At 51.7% G+C, this 15652-nt stretch overlaps 1 protein-coding gene and 1 pseudogene across 2 annotated transcripts in view; one reads left to right on the top strand and one right to left on the bottom strand.

Moving 5' to 3' along the window:
• POLE (DNA polymerase epsilon, catalytic subunit) overlaps positions 1 to 15652 on the bottom strand; it is a 66718-nt gene that overhangs the window by 41079 nt on the left and 9987 nt on the right. For both annotated transcript variants that reach the window (XR_016227490.1, XM_051836853.3), the window contains exons 7-22: positions 13377 to 13518; positions 13169 to 13249; positions 11539 to 11646; positions 11118 to 11228; positions 10768 to 10853; positions 10416 to 10535; positions 8169 to 8301; positions 7798 to 7911; positions 7278 to 7490; positions 6896 to 7003; positions 2574 to 2702; positions 2398 to 2500; positions 2162 to 2308; positions 1318 to 1463; positions 633 to 781; positions 98 to 190 (exon numbers count right to left, since the gene is read on the bottom strand). Coding sequence is in view for 1 of the 2 variants with exons in the window: in XM_051836853.3 (XP_051692813.2) it covers positions 98 to 190; positions 633 to 781; positions 1318 to 1463; positions 2162 to 2308; positions 2398 to 2500; positions 2574 to 2702; positions 6896 to 7003; positions 7278 to 7490; positions 7798 to 7911; positions 8169 to 8301; positions 10416 to 10535; positions 10768 to 10853; positions 11118 to 11228; positions 11539 to 11646; positions 13169 to 13249; positions 13377 to 13518 (1983 nt within the window). In the remaining variant the exon portion in view is untranslated. The remainder of the gene's footprint in view (positions 1 to 97; positions 191 to 632; positions 782 to 1317; positions 1464 to 2161; positions 2309 to 2397; positions 2501 to 2573; positions 2703 to 6895; positions 7004 to 7277; positions 7491 to 7797; positions 7912 to 8168; positions 8302 to 10415; positions 10536 to 10767; positions 10854 to 11117; positions 11229 to 11538; positions 11647 to 13168; positions 13250 to 13376; positions 13519 to 15652) is intronic.
• On the top strand, positions 12309 to 13134 carry LOC100356410 (large ribosomal subunit protein eL15 pseudogene; annotated as a pseudogene).

Here is a 15652-nt window from a genome sequence, read left to right as displayed (position 1 = left end):
AATCTTTAAAAAATGTCAAATCCGTGGCACGAACATAAATAGGACCCAGCAATCAATCCTGAGCCCGGGCACTTTCCACTCTGCACGTGGTACTCACCCGATCTGTTCAATGAGCTCCCGGGCCTGAGTGATGAGGTTAGCCCCTGTGAAGCAGACGATGCCAGCCATCTCCATGGAGTACCAGCGGGCCCTGGGGAGAGTCACAGCCTATAATGGGCAGAGCTGATGCAAGCCTCCCTCCACAGGGTATCAGAAGAAAAAAGAAAGGGGACAGAAGTGGCCATTAACTCGTCAAACAGGACGAGCTAAGACAGAACTGTCTCCATCCCTACTTCAGGGCTCCTGGCCTGGATCAGGAAAGTGCTGAAAGGGTTCAATGAAAATTACCAAATTTCATCTGCAACCCAGAAAGCTCAGATGAGTAGGTATTTCTGGAGACTCATGTCTCCTGCATGCCCCAGGCCCTTCAAGTCAGCATGGCCCCCTCTACTCAAGCCCCACATCACTCTTCATCATCTTCCCTTGTGTCAAAGTCTGCACTCTCCAGTGTTCCTCAAACCAGATGAACAGCGCCCCCCCTTCCCCCATGCACCCCATTCCTTCACTCGGTGAGTGTTCACCGCAGCCCATACCCTTTGCGCATGACGTAGCCATAGAAGGAGTTGAGGATACACTTGTGGGCCAGCTGCAGGGAGTCATACAGCACCTCCATGTTCTTGCAGCGCTTCACCTCAGCTGCGTCACCCACTTCCACAGCTGCCGACAGCTTCTTTTTCCACACCTGCGAACCACCAAGGCATGGTCCAGAATCATACGCTTTTACCCAGAACTGCCATACATAAGGCAGAGACCCTCACAGGAGTTCTGACCAGCAAGCAGCATGTCCCTTGACATTCATCTAAATCAGAGGTCAGCAAACAAAAAGGCAGGATAGTGAATCCCGCAGGTGTGAGGGCCATGGAGGGTGTGGGATGGCCTCACCTCCTGCAGTGCAGGGAAGCACTAGATAACACGGGGGCTAGCCAGGTTCCAACTCAGTCACTAAAATGGCCCACCCAGACGTAGTGCCCAGATCCTTGCTCTAAATGACGACTTCTAAAACAATCACTCAGAACAGATGATGACCTACATCCTTTCTGGCCACTGAAGTACTTATGCACTTTGCACGAGCACACATGCCAACTCTGAGAAGTGAGACCAGCACATCCCAGCCAGGGAGCGCAGGACGTCTACACAGAGCCGAGCAGATCCTCACTTCAGATATTAAACTCTGTTCTGTCCTCACAGGTCCACCTTTTGAAGCAACTCAGACCTCACCTTATGAAGTCCTTTGAACTCATAGCGCCTGTCCCGGAAGGCGCGCACTGTGTCCACGTAGAAAGAGTTTTCCCGCTGGCAGATGGTGGTGAGGCGCTCCTCCACCTTGGTGATGTGGATCTTCTTGTAAGCCTTCCGGCAGTAATCTAAGTACAATTGAGAGTGGTGGAGGAGGATGAGACTTCCCACACACAGAGCCAGCTGGGATACACGACTGCTGACACATATTAACATAAAGGAACAGAAAACCCAGATGTGCTGCTAGTTTCTCACATCATATCAAAGGGACAGCCCCTGGATACCAAGAGTTGAATTACCAAGACCATGTAAAAAGAGCTTAGTTTCGCAAGACCTGTTAAAGGACAACCTACAGAAAGAACATAATTTACAACAATCTAAAACAGACAACCAGGGGCCAGTGTGTGGCACAGTGGGTTAAGTTGCCTCTTGTGACACGGCATCCTGGAATTCCACTGTCAGAGCACTGGTTCGAGTCCCAGCCACTCTGCTTCTGATTCAATTTCTGCTAATGCATCTGGGAAAGCAGCAGATGATGACTTAAGTCCTGAGGCTCCTGCCACCCACATGGGAGATCCTGACGGAGTTCGAGGTTCCCGCCTTTGGCCTAGCCCAGCCCTGGCTGCTGTGTGGCCATTTTTGGGGGAATGAACCAGTGGATGAAAGATCCCCATCTCTATCTCCCTCTCGCTGTTATTCTGCTTTCAAACAAAATAAATAATAAATAAGTAAAACAGACAACTACCCTGCTGACCTCGGCTGTGGGGCGCAGCAGGTAAGCAGCAGGTGTGACGTTGTAAAGCTGTGGCCTTGCCCAAGCACTCACCTGCCAGCCTCCTCTTCTCATACTTAGCTTGCTCCTCACGGGACAGTTCGTGAAAGGCCCGAGCAGGTCCCTCTGGGAACAACGGGGGAAACTTCTCTGACTCCAGCTGGTGCTGGATCCGATGATATTCACTGCGACTGGCAGGCACTGGAAGGAGGCAGCAGTTCAGGTGAAATGAATATGGGACAGATGTGCCACATTCCCGATAAGCACCTGCCCGGGTGGCTGATACTCACTGAACTCGCCCCTCCACTGCCAGGCCATCTTCCTCTGGCAGTTTGCTCCAGGTTTGTTGAAGTCACAGGCAGCACAGGTGGCCTCATCCACCATGGCAGAGGGCTACAATTGAGGACAGAGAGTCAGAAAGCGATCAGGGTTCACATAGATTCTGATGTGAGAAGCTAAGGCTCACCTGTAGACGGTTTGTCAGGATGATGTTGGGGTACATAGCCCCCACATCCAGGTGGTAGATAAGGGGACACTCAATTCGGTTAGGAACATCTTTCAGGGAGGTGAGTTTGGTCTTAATCTCATCGCACACCTATGGGGAAAGGGGTAATAAACAGAGGTTAGTGAATAAGAAAGAAGGAGGAGCTGCACCAGGGGTCTCAGAGAGATGACAGCCACATTCCCAGGCCCAGGTACCTGTTTGTAGAAGCAGCACCTAGACAAAGGAGAGACCCATGGAAGCAGTGCCTCAGCCCCCAAACAGGGGGGTCAAGGTTGGTAGAGAACTGTGTACAGGATTGGAGCCATGTGTCCCAGCCTGTGACCCCTGCAACGTGTAACGGTTACACTCAGAGTGGTGGCTGTGGGCTGGCAAGCCTGAGACCCAGCCGGAGCGTCAGCAGTCACTGTCCTTGTGTTGGTGTGTGCTTGTGGCAGTCCTTGACGGGCGAGAAAGTTCGAGAGGTTCACATGGGCTCCTGAGACTCACCTTTCTACCCCAAAGCCCATGCTCTGACACACTGCAGGAGACTCTCCGGCACATCTCACACACCAGTGACAAACTCTTGTCCCCAGCCAGCGGTTGAGTTGTTCCCTGACATTGAACATCTCAAAATGCTGCAGAAAATAGGAAACTACTCCTGTAAATGGAGAACGGATCCTCTACGCGGGAAAAAGCCCAGCGTGGAAATGCAATGAGCAGAATGAAAGTGAGAGCAGGGAGCTGACTTGGTGGGACCCTGGGCTCTGGGGAGGGCAGCTCTCAGTCCTCACTGGAAGGGCTCACAGGGAAGGAAACAGCAAAGCAAAGAGGTGCAGGGGTGAAGTCAGGAGGGAGCCAGCACAGGCTCCCAGAGTCCTCTGCACAGTCACAAAGCACATGCCTAAATTCTTCCACTATCAAATTGTGACAACACATGTGAAATGTTTCATAAGAGAAACTTTCTAGACTCAGTGCCTAGAGTTTTCATTGGTGGCTGTCATGGAGCCACCTCAGCCTGCACATACCCAAACATAGACTCCAGGCAGGAAAGCAGGTGCTTAACATAAACCCCAGGCCGGCGCCGCGGCTCGATAGGCTAATCCTCCACCTAGCGGTGCCGGCACACCAGGTTCTAGTCCCGGTCAGGGTGCCGGATTCTGTCCCGGTTGCCCCTCTTCCAGGCCAGCTCTCTCTGCTGTGGCCCGGGAGTGCAGTGGAGGATGGCCCAAGTGCTGGGCCCTGCACCCCATGGGAGACCAGGAGAAGCACCTGGCTCCTGGCTCCTGCATTTGGATAGGCACAGCATGCCGGCCACGGCGGCCTTTGGAGAGTGAACCAACAGCAAAAGGAAGACCTTTCTCTCTGTCTCTCTCTCTCACTGTCCACTCTGCCTGTCAAAAAACAAACAAACAAAAAACATAAACCCCAGTGTCTACAAACAACACAAGTACAGCGAACCTTCGTAGAGAATAGTAGGAAACCTCCTGAAACCCAAGCTCCCAGGTGCCAGCCCATGGCAGCCTTGCAGACAAGCATTTCTGAGCACAGTAGCTTATGCTTGCAAACTAAGCACTGTTGTTCTGCACTTTCTTGTGCCTTCTCAGGAAGACAAGCGACACAACAGGGAGAGAAAACACAGACCCCTGATAAAGGCAGGACTCTCAAAAGCCATGTCCCTAAAAGATACCCTAGAGGAGCTGGGGCTGTGGTGTAGCAAGTAAGGCTGCTGCCTGCAGTGCCAGCATCCCATATGGGCGCCAGTTTGAGTCCTAGCTGCCCCACTTCCGATCCAGCGTTCTGCCATGGCCTGAGAAAGCAGCCAAAGATGGCCCAAATCCTTGAGCCTCTGTCCCCAAGGTAGGAGACCTGGAACAAGCTCCTGGCTCTAGATCAGCCCAGCTCCAGCTGTTGCTGCCAATTGGGGAGTGAACCAGTGGATGGAAGATCCCTCTGCCTTTCAAATAAATATTAAAAAAAAAAAAAAAGATACCCTAGAATGAGTTTGTCTGCCAAGAACCATGTCAGGGTGAAGAAAGTCTTCCTTGTGGGACCCTTGGATAGGTTTATTGTTTACTTGATATTTCCACCTGGTCTACGAACCCTCAAGTCAAGGAACCAAATAAAAAGGGCCCCCAGCCGGTTGGTAATGCTCCTGAGGAGCCAGGTACTAACACATAAACAGCTACTCAGGGCCCCAACAGTCTGCAGGAGGATCCTTGCTGGAAGTGAGCTCACACTCCAACAAACCCAGAGCACGGGGAAGAAGCACTCACTATGATGAGGAGCAGACATAGGAGAAACTTTAGATAAAAAAGAAACCTCTGGATTAAACACACAAAAATGAGCATATTTAAAAATTAGGAAGACAAAAAAATCTAAAAGTAGGAAGAAAAAACACACTTTTGAACCATCGAATGGAAGACCTCTCTCTCTCTGCATCTCCTCTCTCTGTGTAACTCTGACTTTCAAATAAATAAATAAAATTTAAGGGGGGGGGGGCCTGGATCATGGCACAGTGAGTTAAAGGCCCGGCCTGAAGCACCGGCATCCCATATGGGCGCCGGGTCTAGTCCTAGTTGATCCGATCTAGCTTCTCTGCTATGGCCTGGGAAAGTAGAAGATGGCCCAAGTCCTTGGGCCCCTGAACCTACGTGGGAGACCTGGAAGAAGCTCTTGGCTCCCGGCTTTGGATCGGCACAGCTCAGGCCATTGCACCCATCTGGGGAGTGAACCAGCGGATGGAAGTCCTGTCTCTCTGTCTCTACCTCTCTCTGTAACTGTCTTTCAAATAAAATAAATCTTTAAAAAAAAAAAAAAAATTGGGGGGGGGGGGGTCCAGTGCTGTGGTGTAGTAAAGCTGCCACCTGCAGCGCTGGCATCCTATATGGGCGCCAGTTCGAGTCCCGGCTGTTCATTTCCGATCCAGCTCTCTGCTATGGCCTAGGAAAGCAGTGGAAGATGGCTCAAGTCCTTGGGTCCCTGCACCCATGTGGGAGACTTGGAGGAAGCTCCTGGCTTTGGATTAGCTCAGCTCTGGCTGTTGCAGCTATTTGGGGAGTGAATCAGCAGATGGAATCTCTCTCTCTGCCTCTGTAACTCCACCTTTGCAAAGCATGGACATACATTATTTGCATTCTGCCTAGTGAATCTATTATAAGACGTTTCCTTTTTTTTTTTTTCAAGATTTATTTATTTATTCATTCATTTATTTACTTGAAGGCAGAGTTACAGAGAGGCAGAGACAGAAAGAGAGGTCTTCCATCGGCTGGTTCACCCCCCAAATGGCTGCAACAGCCGGAACTGGGCTGATCCGAAGCTAGGAGCTTCTTCTGAGTCTCCCATGTGGGTGCAGGGGTCCAAGCACTTGGGCCATCTTCTATTGCTTTCCCAGGCCATAGCAGAGAGCTGGATCAGATGTAGAGCAGCTGGGACTCGAACCGCTGCCCATATGAGATGCCGGCCCTGCAGGCAGCAGCTTTACCTACTACACCATAGCGCCAGCCCCACACGACGTTTCTTAACATCAGTTGTTAAACAATCAGAATCACTGAACATGCTATACTAGAGTGTTGAGCAGTGCCCAACAAGCCCTGAGGTGTGTCACATCCCCAGGAGGAGATCACAAAACATGCGTTTCCAGTCATGACAGGACTTTGTAAATGCTTTCTAACTATCATTTGCATGGATGCTATCGTCTCTGTATGCAACTCCATCCACAAGCCTTGAAGCAGAGAGCAAGCCCTGAGCCACACAGGCCAAGGCTGCGCTTCCTGTTCCACGTATCCCTCAGTGCATTTTCTTTTCTTTTAATTTGAAAGACAGAGTTACACAGAGAGAAGGAGAAACAGAGACAGAGAGATGTCTTATGGCGCTTGTTTACTCCCCAAATAGCCACAAGGGTCAGGACTGGGCCAGGTCAAAGCCAGGAGCTTCACCTGGGTCCTTCCATGTGGGTGCAGGAGCCCAAGTACTTGGGCCATCTTCCACTGCTTTCCTAGGCCATTAGTACGAAGCTGGATTGGAAGTGGAGCAGCCAAGACTTCAATCTGCACCCACATGGGATGCCAGCATCACAGTGGTGGCTTAACCTGCTCCGCCACAAGGCAGGGGCCCCGTCAGTGCCCTTCAAGAGCAGCACCTGAAACATTACTCAGCACAGCCACAATGGCTGCTGCACCAGAGGCCTGTCACCCGTGCCACATCCACAGCACCACCATGGGGTTGCACATAAGCACCTTACGGAAGCAGCAGTCCGTGAGGACAGGCGCACGAGCAGACCACCCTCCTTGCCTCTTGAGGGTTACCTCTTGGAAATTGGTGACTTGCTCCATGGGCACCTTCTCCTCCTCCTCAATGGCATGGCGCAAGGTCTTCTCAACCCGCTGCAGCAGGAAGTCAAAGGCAGCAGGATTCTGTCACAAACGAGACACGGGTCAGAGGGGGAAATGTACCTTGTACCTCCTGCTTCACATGCAGAGCGGCGTGGGCCAGAGAAGTGGACAAAGCAGAGCCCTGACCCAGAAAAGCCCAAAGGAAGGCTGGGCCAGATAAACCACACCGGGTGCGAGGGTCCCCAGGAAAGAAAGGGGAGGAGGACTTTATTTCCGCCCCTCTGGCTTCTGGGTCCCACCACAGAGCCAGAGTGGGAACAGGCAGAACCCTAGAGGACCCAGGAGGGAGGCACACCATCCTAAACCGGCAGGGGATGTCGCTGCGGAAGACCCCCGACTCCAGCGCTTCCACGTGGCCCCCCACGTAGGTCTCGGCGTCTAGCACATGGCCATCCTCTGTCAGCTTGTTGAACTCCTGCTCCTGCTTGTTGGGGAAGATGATGTTGGCGTGGAAGGCCTGCACCATCAACAAGGCCTCACACAGCGTGCCAGAGCCCTTCCGCAGCACCTGCAGGAGACAACGAGGCTTCAACCAAAATCCAGCTGCCTCTCCAAGAGCCCAGCCGGAGTCTTGTGTGCCGCAAAGCCCAGGACCCAGAAAGGCACCGAAACCTGAATGCATGTGAAAGAAAAAGCCAACAACAAACACTAAGCTCTGCCGCCTACAGTTCTAACAAGAGAGCCTGGGTCCCTGGAGGACATCACACCTCCAGCACCAGCCTTCCTGGAACCGCCCTGCCTGTTCAGAAGGGTGCAGGGGCTCAGAGAAGGGGGCACCGACACAAGAAGCACAGCACAGCACGGAGGATACCAACCTCATCAGGCTCCATGGGAATAATGGTGCAGAGGGCAAATATGAAGGGGTGGACGTACTTCATGTACAGGTAGTAGGTGGCCACAGCGTCCGACACGGAATACGTGGCTAGAGTCTGTGGAAAGAACGTCAGATAGTAGGGCCATCAACCCGAGTCCAAGGAAGTGAGTGAAGCAGTGAGGAGGCAGGGCGTTGCCACGGATGCAGGCTCACAGCTAGGTAGCAGGTGCAGGACAGCAAATGTGACCTGGAGATGCAGACCCAATGGGCTGGAGCGGGGCCAAGGGTAGAAGACTGGCACCCCTGTGCCAGGTGACTGTCCAGCACTTGGGTGACCTCGCAGCTGCACGAGTAGGGACATGGCTCACATGCCTGGGGTTGCTCGGTGGCCATTCGGCACATGTCCTCGGGGTCCAGCTCCACAGGGTCATAGCCCAGCTTGGCCTTGGCTGCCGCCTTGAGATTATGACTTCCCACGGGAAGGTAGCTGTCCCTCTTCACCCACCTGGGAGAATGAGAACAAAGTCCGGAGATGGTTCTTTTTTTTTTTAAAGATTTATTTTTTATTTATTTGAATAAGTAAATAAGAGGCAGAGGCGGGGGTGGGTGTGTGTCTTCCATCCACTGGTTCACTCCCCAAATGGTCCCAATGGCCAGAGCAGTGCCGATCTGAAGCCAGGAGCCAGGAGCTTCTTCCGGGTCTCCCACAAGAGTGTAGGGGCCCAAGCACTTGAGCCATCTTCAACTGCTTTCCCAGGCCACAGCAGGGAGTGGAATCAGAATGGAGCATCTGGGACTTGAACTGGCACCCATATGGGATGATGGCACTGCAGACAGCAGCTTTACCCTCTATGCCACAGCGCCAGCCCCCAGAGATGGTTTTAACATGAAGGACCAAGAACCCAAGGGATAGCCGGCGCCGTGGCTCAATAGGCTAATCCTCCACCTTGCGGCGCCGGCACACCGGGTTCTAGTCCCGGTCGGGGCGCCGGATTCTGTCCCGGTTGCCCCTCTTCCAGGCCAGCTCTCTGCTATGGCCAGGGAGTGCAGTGGAGGATGGCCCAGGTGCTTGGGCCCTGCACCCCATGGGAGACCAGGAAAAGCACCTGGATCCTGGCTCCTGCCATCGGATCAGCGCGGTGCGCCGGCTGCAGCGGCGGCCATTGGAGGGTGAACCAACGGCAAAGGAAGACCTTTCTCTCTGTCTCTCTCTCTCACTGTCCACTCTGCCTGTCAAAAAAAAAAAAAAAAAAAAAAAAAAAAAAAAAAAAAAAAAAAGAACCCTAGGGAACTGGCACAAATGGACAGAGGATCCTAACAGGTACCCAAAGACCTGACACAAAGGCCCTCAAGAAAAACCCTCATCTGGATCCAGCTGATCTCACAGAGGCATCCACACATACAAAACCAGGAAATGTCAGTGTCTGTTCTTGGGCCTCTTCCTACTCACTCCCCTGGCCCTAGGAAAGGACTTGGCCTCTTGTTCCATAGAAACAAAATGACAGGTGGATAGGAAACCTGAGGCCTTGTCATATCAACCACACTGGGCTTTTTCTCTTCTTTTAGTAGAGAAACACTCAAGATCGTCCCTTCTTCGGAAGGCCTGCCTTCCTCCACTTGGAACCCATCTCCACTCCTCCCTACCCCTCCGCCTTCATGGTCAGCCCCACGAAGGACACGTTTGCTGCCCACTGGCCACCTCCTGCAGCCTCTCTGTGCCCTCTCCTGTGGATCTGTGGCCTGCAGCCCCTCAGACCCTGTCATTCTACTTCTCACCTTGAGAGTCCACTGACTACCAGGCCTCGTACCAAGACCCACATGCCGGTGACTCCAATTCTAGAACACATGCCCAAAGCTGGTCTTGAGGGTCCTTCAACATGAGTGGGGGCTTCCAGGCCACCATGATCCCAGCAGAATCACCTTGCACCTCCAACCTGTCCTCTGGCCGATCCCCAGTCTCTACTGACAGCACCGAAACCCTCAGACAACCACCCCAGCCCTGAGAACCAGCGTCTCTCTGCCTCCTCAGCTCCCAGTCCACGCCAGCATTCCCCAGTCCTGGCCTCCTGGCCCCCCACCCAACCCTTGTGCTGGTAATGCCAGAGCTGTGGTCAGGCTCCAGATGCTCCAATGGCACCCCATCATGGTAGACGTAACCCAAGACACGCCCCTCTGCAGCCTTCCAGATCGCCACATCCATCCTTCCTCCCAGCCAGAGGTGCCTGCACCCCAGAAACCATGACCTCCGGCACCCGAGGTAACTCACACACTGTCCCTCCTCCTGCAGTGCCCTAGCTTGTCTGCAAACCACTTGTCCTGGGAGATCAGCCTGGCGAGCCCACCGCAGTGCTTCATTCTGGTGTGGCTTGCCCACTCCCCACAGGCTGACGCTCAGTACGTGTCTGCTGACTAAATGAACGATTAGCTGCCAACCACACAGCACGTGTCTGCACCCTGCCAGACTGTAGTGGCCATCCTCTCAGGTGACCCAGAGCTGCTCCTGAGGTCACCCTTGCCCCATGAGACATGTCGAAAGCCCTGGCCTGCCCAAGAAGGACGTCTTCAGTTCTCACTCACGAGACCACGATGACAGCAGCCAGGTGCACCCTGGGTATCTACCTGAGACAGTCCATGTGGATGCACTGGGGTGCCTTGTACTCTCCCTGGCTGTCCTTCTGGAAACCAATCTCCTGGTACATGCTCAGGCCGTGGACCGCTGCCCTGGCCTCCACAAATGGCCTAGGGATGGAGGAGGAGAGACAAGCAACAGGGACAGGTTAGTCTTGAATTCTTCTTTCATTCCTCTTTTGGACACAAGGAAGACTGCTCCCAGGATACCCCAGAATAAACCCAGGAAGCCCCATACCAATCTTTCCCTCAATCACAATAGAAACCCGCTGACGCCACCAGAGCTCCTCCTATCCCTTGCCTACCACTTTTTAGTTACTCACAAACAAGACTTAAGACCCACCAATCAAAGAAATCTCCATTGTAGGTGACCATGATGGTGGGTTTGGTCTCCTGGACGTGTTCAAACCACCTCTGGATCAGATGAACCTGAAGTCAACAAATCAGAGCATTCAGAGGTTTGTTTTCCCTCTTCTTCATGCCATTCCCTAATTCCTCTCCTAAAACTCAGAAAAAGCAACCTCCTGTCAGCATTTATTGCCCTGTGCTGTCCCACTCTCCACCATGAAAGAGGTGAAGCACACTGAGCTGCTGACTGATTCAGTCAAAGGCTGGTCTTAAAGGGTGAGCACGTCCTTTCTTCCCACTCTGTCTCAAAATTTGGGGACAGTTTCCCAAGTAATGTCTCTTTACCTCATCAGGTTCATTGAAGACACAAAAGGGCCCCTCATACTCCTGCTTGGGAGTGAACTCGAAATCTTCAATGTCTTCTGAAACAATTTCCCTGTTGGTGATGAGGTAGCCCTGGTGAAGTTCATCAACAGACACAAGTCAGAGATAGCAGAGCTAGGACACACCTGCCCAGCAACTGCCTGGGACTCTTGCTACAAAGAGCTCCATAGCAGCGTGAGGCCCCTGGGTGTCTCGGGAAGAGACCTGGGAATGTCAGGTTTCTATCAGGAAGGAAAGGGCACAACTGGCTTGTCAACTTTCCTGGATGCCACCAACTCTCCTGACCCAACAAACACTAACCATGGGGTAGACACATTACAGTCGGGAACTAGGCAGAGTCCTCGTCCCAGGAAGCCTACTTCCCAAGAGCCGCCCAACACACCTGGCCATCAATCATGTAAGAAATCATCATAATCTGGTCCGTCTCAGCATCGGGAAACTTGAGGGGCAGTTTGGTTGTCTCAATGTCAAACGCCAAAACCACAGGGTCCTAGAGAACAGAACACAGCATTAAGCAGGCAACAAGTCACGCTAAGGTTTGGACACACACCACTGGCCTTCTCTACCTCCAGCTGCCAAAAGTAAGAGCTGAATGCCTCCATTTGAAAGAGCTAGGACAGGTGTCGTGGGATTGACTTGGAATGAAAACACCAACCCTTGGGGCCAGCGCTGTGGCACAGCGGGTTAACGCCCAGGCCAGAAGCGCCTGCATCCCATATGGACGCCGGTTTGAGACCTGGCTGCTCCACTTCCGATCCAGCTCTCTGCTATGGCCTGGGAAAGCAGTAGAAGATCTTTAAATAAAAAAAAAAAATCAATGCATAAGAGACAATGGCTAGAACAGTTCCCTATAGGCTAGGCTTGAATTACGAAACACCTTGGTCCAGAGCTCTTTAAAACCCATTACCTCATTTTAACCATCAGGATAACTCTATGGGTAACTGCGGCATAAAGCAGGTATCCTCACTTTGGAAATGAGAAAATAATACAAAGACTTTCCCAAGATCATGAAGCCACACTTGAGTCGAGGCTTTTGAGTTATAAATCTATTTTTCAGCAAGTCACTTCACTATCATCTACCTAATTAGAAGTCAAAGCTTTCCCTCAACTGCTCAAGTCCAGCCCAGCTCAAATACTGATGTTACAGGGAAAGCACAGGTGGAAAAGGAAATTAGACTCTCAGGTCAGAAACTGACAAAAATAATTCCAACTCCACAATTTTTCCAGAGAGTATCTAAGGAAAAAGAAGCCTGTCTGTCTTCTGGCATCCATCCGGTGAGCCAGGATGGGTGCGTCCAAGTACATCCAGGAGCTATGGAGAAAGGAGCAGCTGGCTATGACGCACATTCTCCTTCAAGTACCACCAGCTCTCTCCCGCCCCACCTGGCCCGACAAGACACGCAGACTGAGCTGCAAGGCCAAACAAGGTTATGCCATCTACAGGACTTGTGTGCGCTGCAGTGGACACAAGCACCCAGCTCCAAAGGGTGCAACCTACGGCAAGCCTGACCATCAGGGAGTTAATCAGCTAACGTTTGCACAAAGCCTTCAGTCTGTTGCTGAGGAACAAGCTGGGTGCAGCTGGGGAGCTCTGAGAGTCCTGAATTCTTGCTGGGTTGGTGAGATTCCATGTACAAAATCTTTGAGGTTATTCTCATTGATCCATTCCATAAAGCCATCAGAAGAAATCCTGATGCCCATTCCAAGTCAGTGAAATGCATCGGTTGGCATCTGCAGGCCACAGGAGTCATGGCCTTAGAAAGGGCCACAAGTTCCACCACCCTTTTGGTGGTTTTTGCCACGCAGCCTGGAGAAGGCGCAATACCCTCCAGCTGTACCAATACCGCTAACTCAGATAATGTTTGTAAAATTCATACCTAATAAACCATTTAGGTCGGAAAAAAAAAGAGGCAAACAAACCTTTGAATTAGATTTACTTCTCAGCATTGAATCTGATCTCTCCAGAAAACAAGGAGAAATTTTAAGATGGAGGCAACGTAAGCAGCACTTACGGGTCGTTCAACAAGGTCATCTCGGCGGGTGATTTCCACTGGAAAAGCGTTTCCGCGGTATCTGACATTGTACCAATGGGCCTGTAGAACATGTAGCAGGTCAGAATTCCACATCCAGGGATCTGTTTCTCTGTGGACTATCACTAGGTATCATCTCCCGGCTGTTATGAAATTCGTGTGAGCAGCAGCCTGCTCCCTGACAACTCACCACGTGGATTTTGAGGTCAATAGAGAGGCGGATGTGGTAGGGGACGTCGTACTCCCGCATGTCCACTATGTTGTCCAACTGGTTGGCTATCTTCTTAGAGGTTTCCTCCTCATCAGTAATCACACCACCCCCTTGCAACACACTAGGAAACAGAGCAGCTAACTCAACTGTTTTGTTAAGAGACTCGAGCACCAGAGTCCACACTGAGTAAACACAAACAGCAAACAGAGGTGAATTATCATCCTGCTTGAGCAACAGGTCACAGACATGAGGAAACTCGTGCACATTCAAAATGGGCACATTTTATAGAACCTAAGTTATACTCCAGTCAGGAGAGTACCCAATACAGCCTGTGTGCACCACGGTCCACTGTTACTCAGCTTTCATTTTTTTTCAAGGAGTATTTTATTTGAAAGGCAGTCACAGAGTGAGAATCAGAGTGAGAGAAAGAGAGACAGATCTTCCATCTGCTAATTCACTATCCAAATGGCTGCAACACCCAGTGCTGGGCCAGACTGAAGCCAGGAGCTTCATCCAGGTCTCCCATATGGATGGCAGGGTCCAAGCACTTGGGCCATCTTCCATTGCTTTTCCACACGCATTAGCAAAGAGCTAAATAGAAGTGGAACAGCTGGAATTGAACCTGCACCCATATGGGATGCCAGCATTGCAGGTGGCTTAACCCGCTACACTGCAGCACTGGCCCCATTCAGGAGCCTTTGCCATGTAGGGCTGAAGAGAGCAGACCCCAGCTTTATTCAGCCCATGCAGGGGTCTCTGTCATGTCCAAAGATGTAGCTCACCCTTCCACAGCTTCCACATCATGATCACAAAAGCAAGGAAGATGATTACCAGGCCCTCCCTGCAGATGTGCAGGGAGGACAAGGTGAGGCTAACAGCCACAAGAATGGCTCTCATGTCAGCATACAGTGACATGACACAAACATTAACTATCTCTTTTTTTTTAAAAAAAATTTAAAGATTTATTTATTTGAAAGAAAGAGTTAGAGAGAGAGGTAAAGACAGAAAGAGAGGTCTTCCATCTGCTGGTTCACTCTCCAGATTGCCACAATAGCCAGAGCTGCGCCGATCCGAAGCCAGGAGCTTCTTTGGTCTCCCACGTGGGTGCAGGGACCCAAGGACTTGGGCCATCTTCTACTGCTTTTCCAGGCCATAGCAGAGAGCTGGATCAGAAGAGGAGCAGCCATGACTAGAACCAGCACTCATATGGGATGCTGGCGCTTCAGGCTAGGGCTTTAACCCGCTGCGCCACAGTGCCGGCCCCCATTAACTATCTCTGTATTGGTTTTTCTTATATCCAAGTAGTAAACCTGTCACTATTCACTCTACTATTAGCCCATTAAGCTACAGTATTAAATGGATTATTAAGGTAGTAAAAAGGTAGACAATGGGGGCCGGTGCTGTGGCATAGCGGGTTAATGCCCTGGCCTGAAGCACCAGCATCCCATATGAGCACCAGTTCTAGTCCCGGCTGCTCCTCTTCCGATCCAGCTCTCTGCTATGGTCTGGGATAGCAGTGGAAGATGACCCAAGTCTTTGGGCCCCTGCACCAGCGTGGAGGACCCAGAGGAGGCTCCTGGCTCCTGGCTTCAAATCAGCACAGCTCCAGCCGTTGTGGCCAATTGGGGAGTGAACCAGCGGATGGAAGACCTCTCTCTGTCTCTACCTCTCTCTGTAACCCTGTCTTTCAAATAAATACAATAAAATAAATCTTAGGCCGGCGCCGCAGCTCACTAGGCTAATCCTCCGCCTTGCGGCGCCAGCACACCGGGTTCTAGTCCCGGTCGGGGTGCCAGATTCTGTCCCGGTTGCCCCTCTTCCAGGCCAGCTCTCTGTTATGGCCAGGGAGTGCAGTGGAGGATGGCCCAAGTGCTTGGGCCCTGCACCCCATGGGAGACCAGGATAAGTACCTGGCTTCTGCCATTGGATCAGCACAGTGCACCGGCCACAGTACGCCGGCCGCGGCGGCCATTGGAGGGTGAACCAATGGCAAAAGGAAGACCTTTCTCTCTCTCTCACTGTCCACTCTGCCTGTCAAAAAACAAAACAAAACAAAACAAAAATCTTAAAAAAAAAAAAAAAGGTAGACAATGAGTTTTACAGATCGCTAAGGCCTCTGGGGACTCAGTTTCTGCTCAGACTTACAATGTCTTTTTTAGAAGATTTTATTGATCGGGGCCGGTGTTGTGGCCCAGTGGGTTAAGCTGCCGTGTGTGATGCCAGCATCCCATACGGGAAATGGTTTGAATCCCGGC

The sequence above is a fragment of the Oryctolagus cuniculus genome, chromosome 21 (genome assembly GCF_051225735.1).
Source record: "Oryctolagus cuniculus isolate XC-2025 breed Fujian yellow rabbit chromosome 21, ASM5122573v1, whole genome shotgun sequence".
Classification (NCBI taxonomy): Eukaryota; Metazoa; Chordata; class Mammalia; order Lagomorpha; family Leporidae; genus Oryctolagus; species Oryctolagus cuniculus.
The sequence above is the reverse complement of the archived record's forward strand: the minus strand, read 5'-3'. Positions and strand labels throughout refer to the sequence as shown.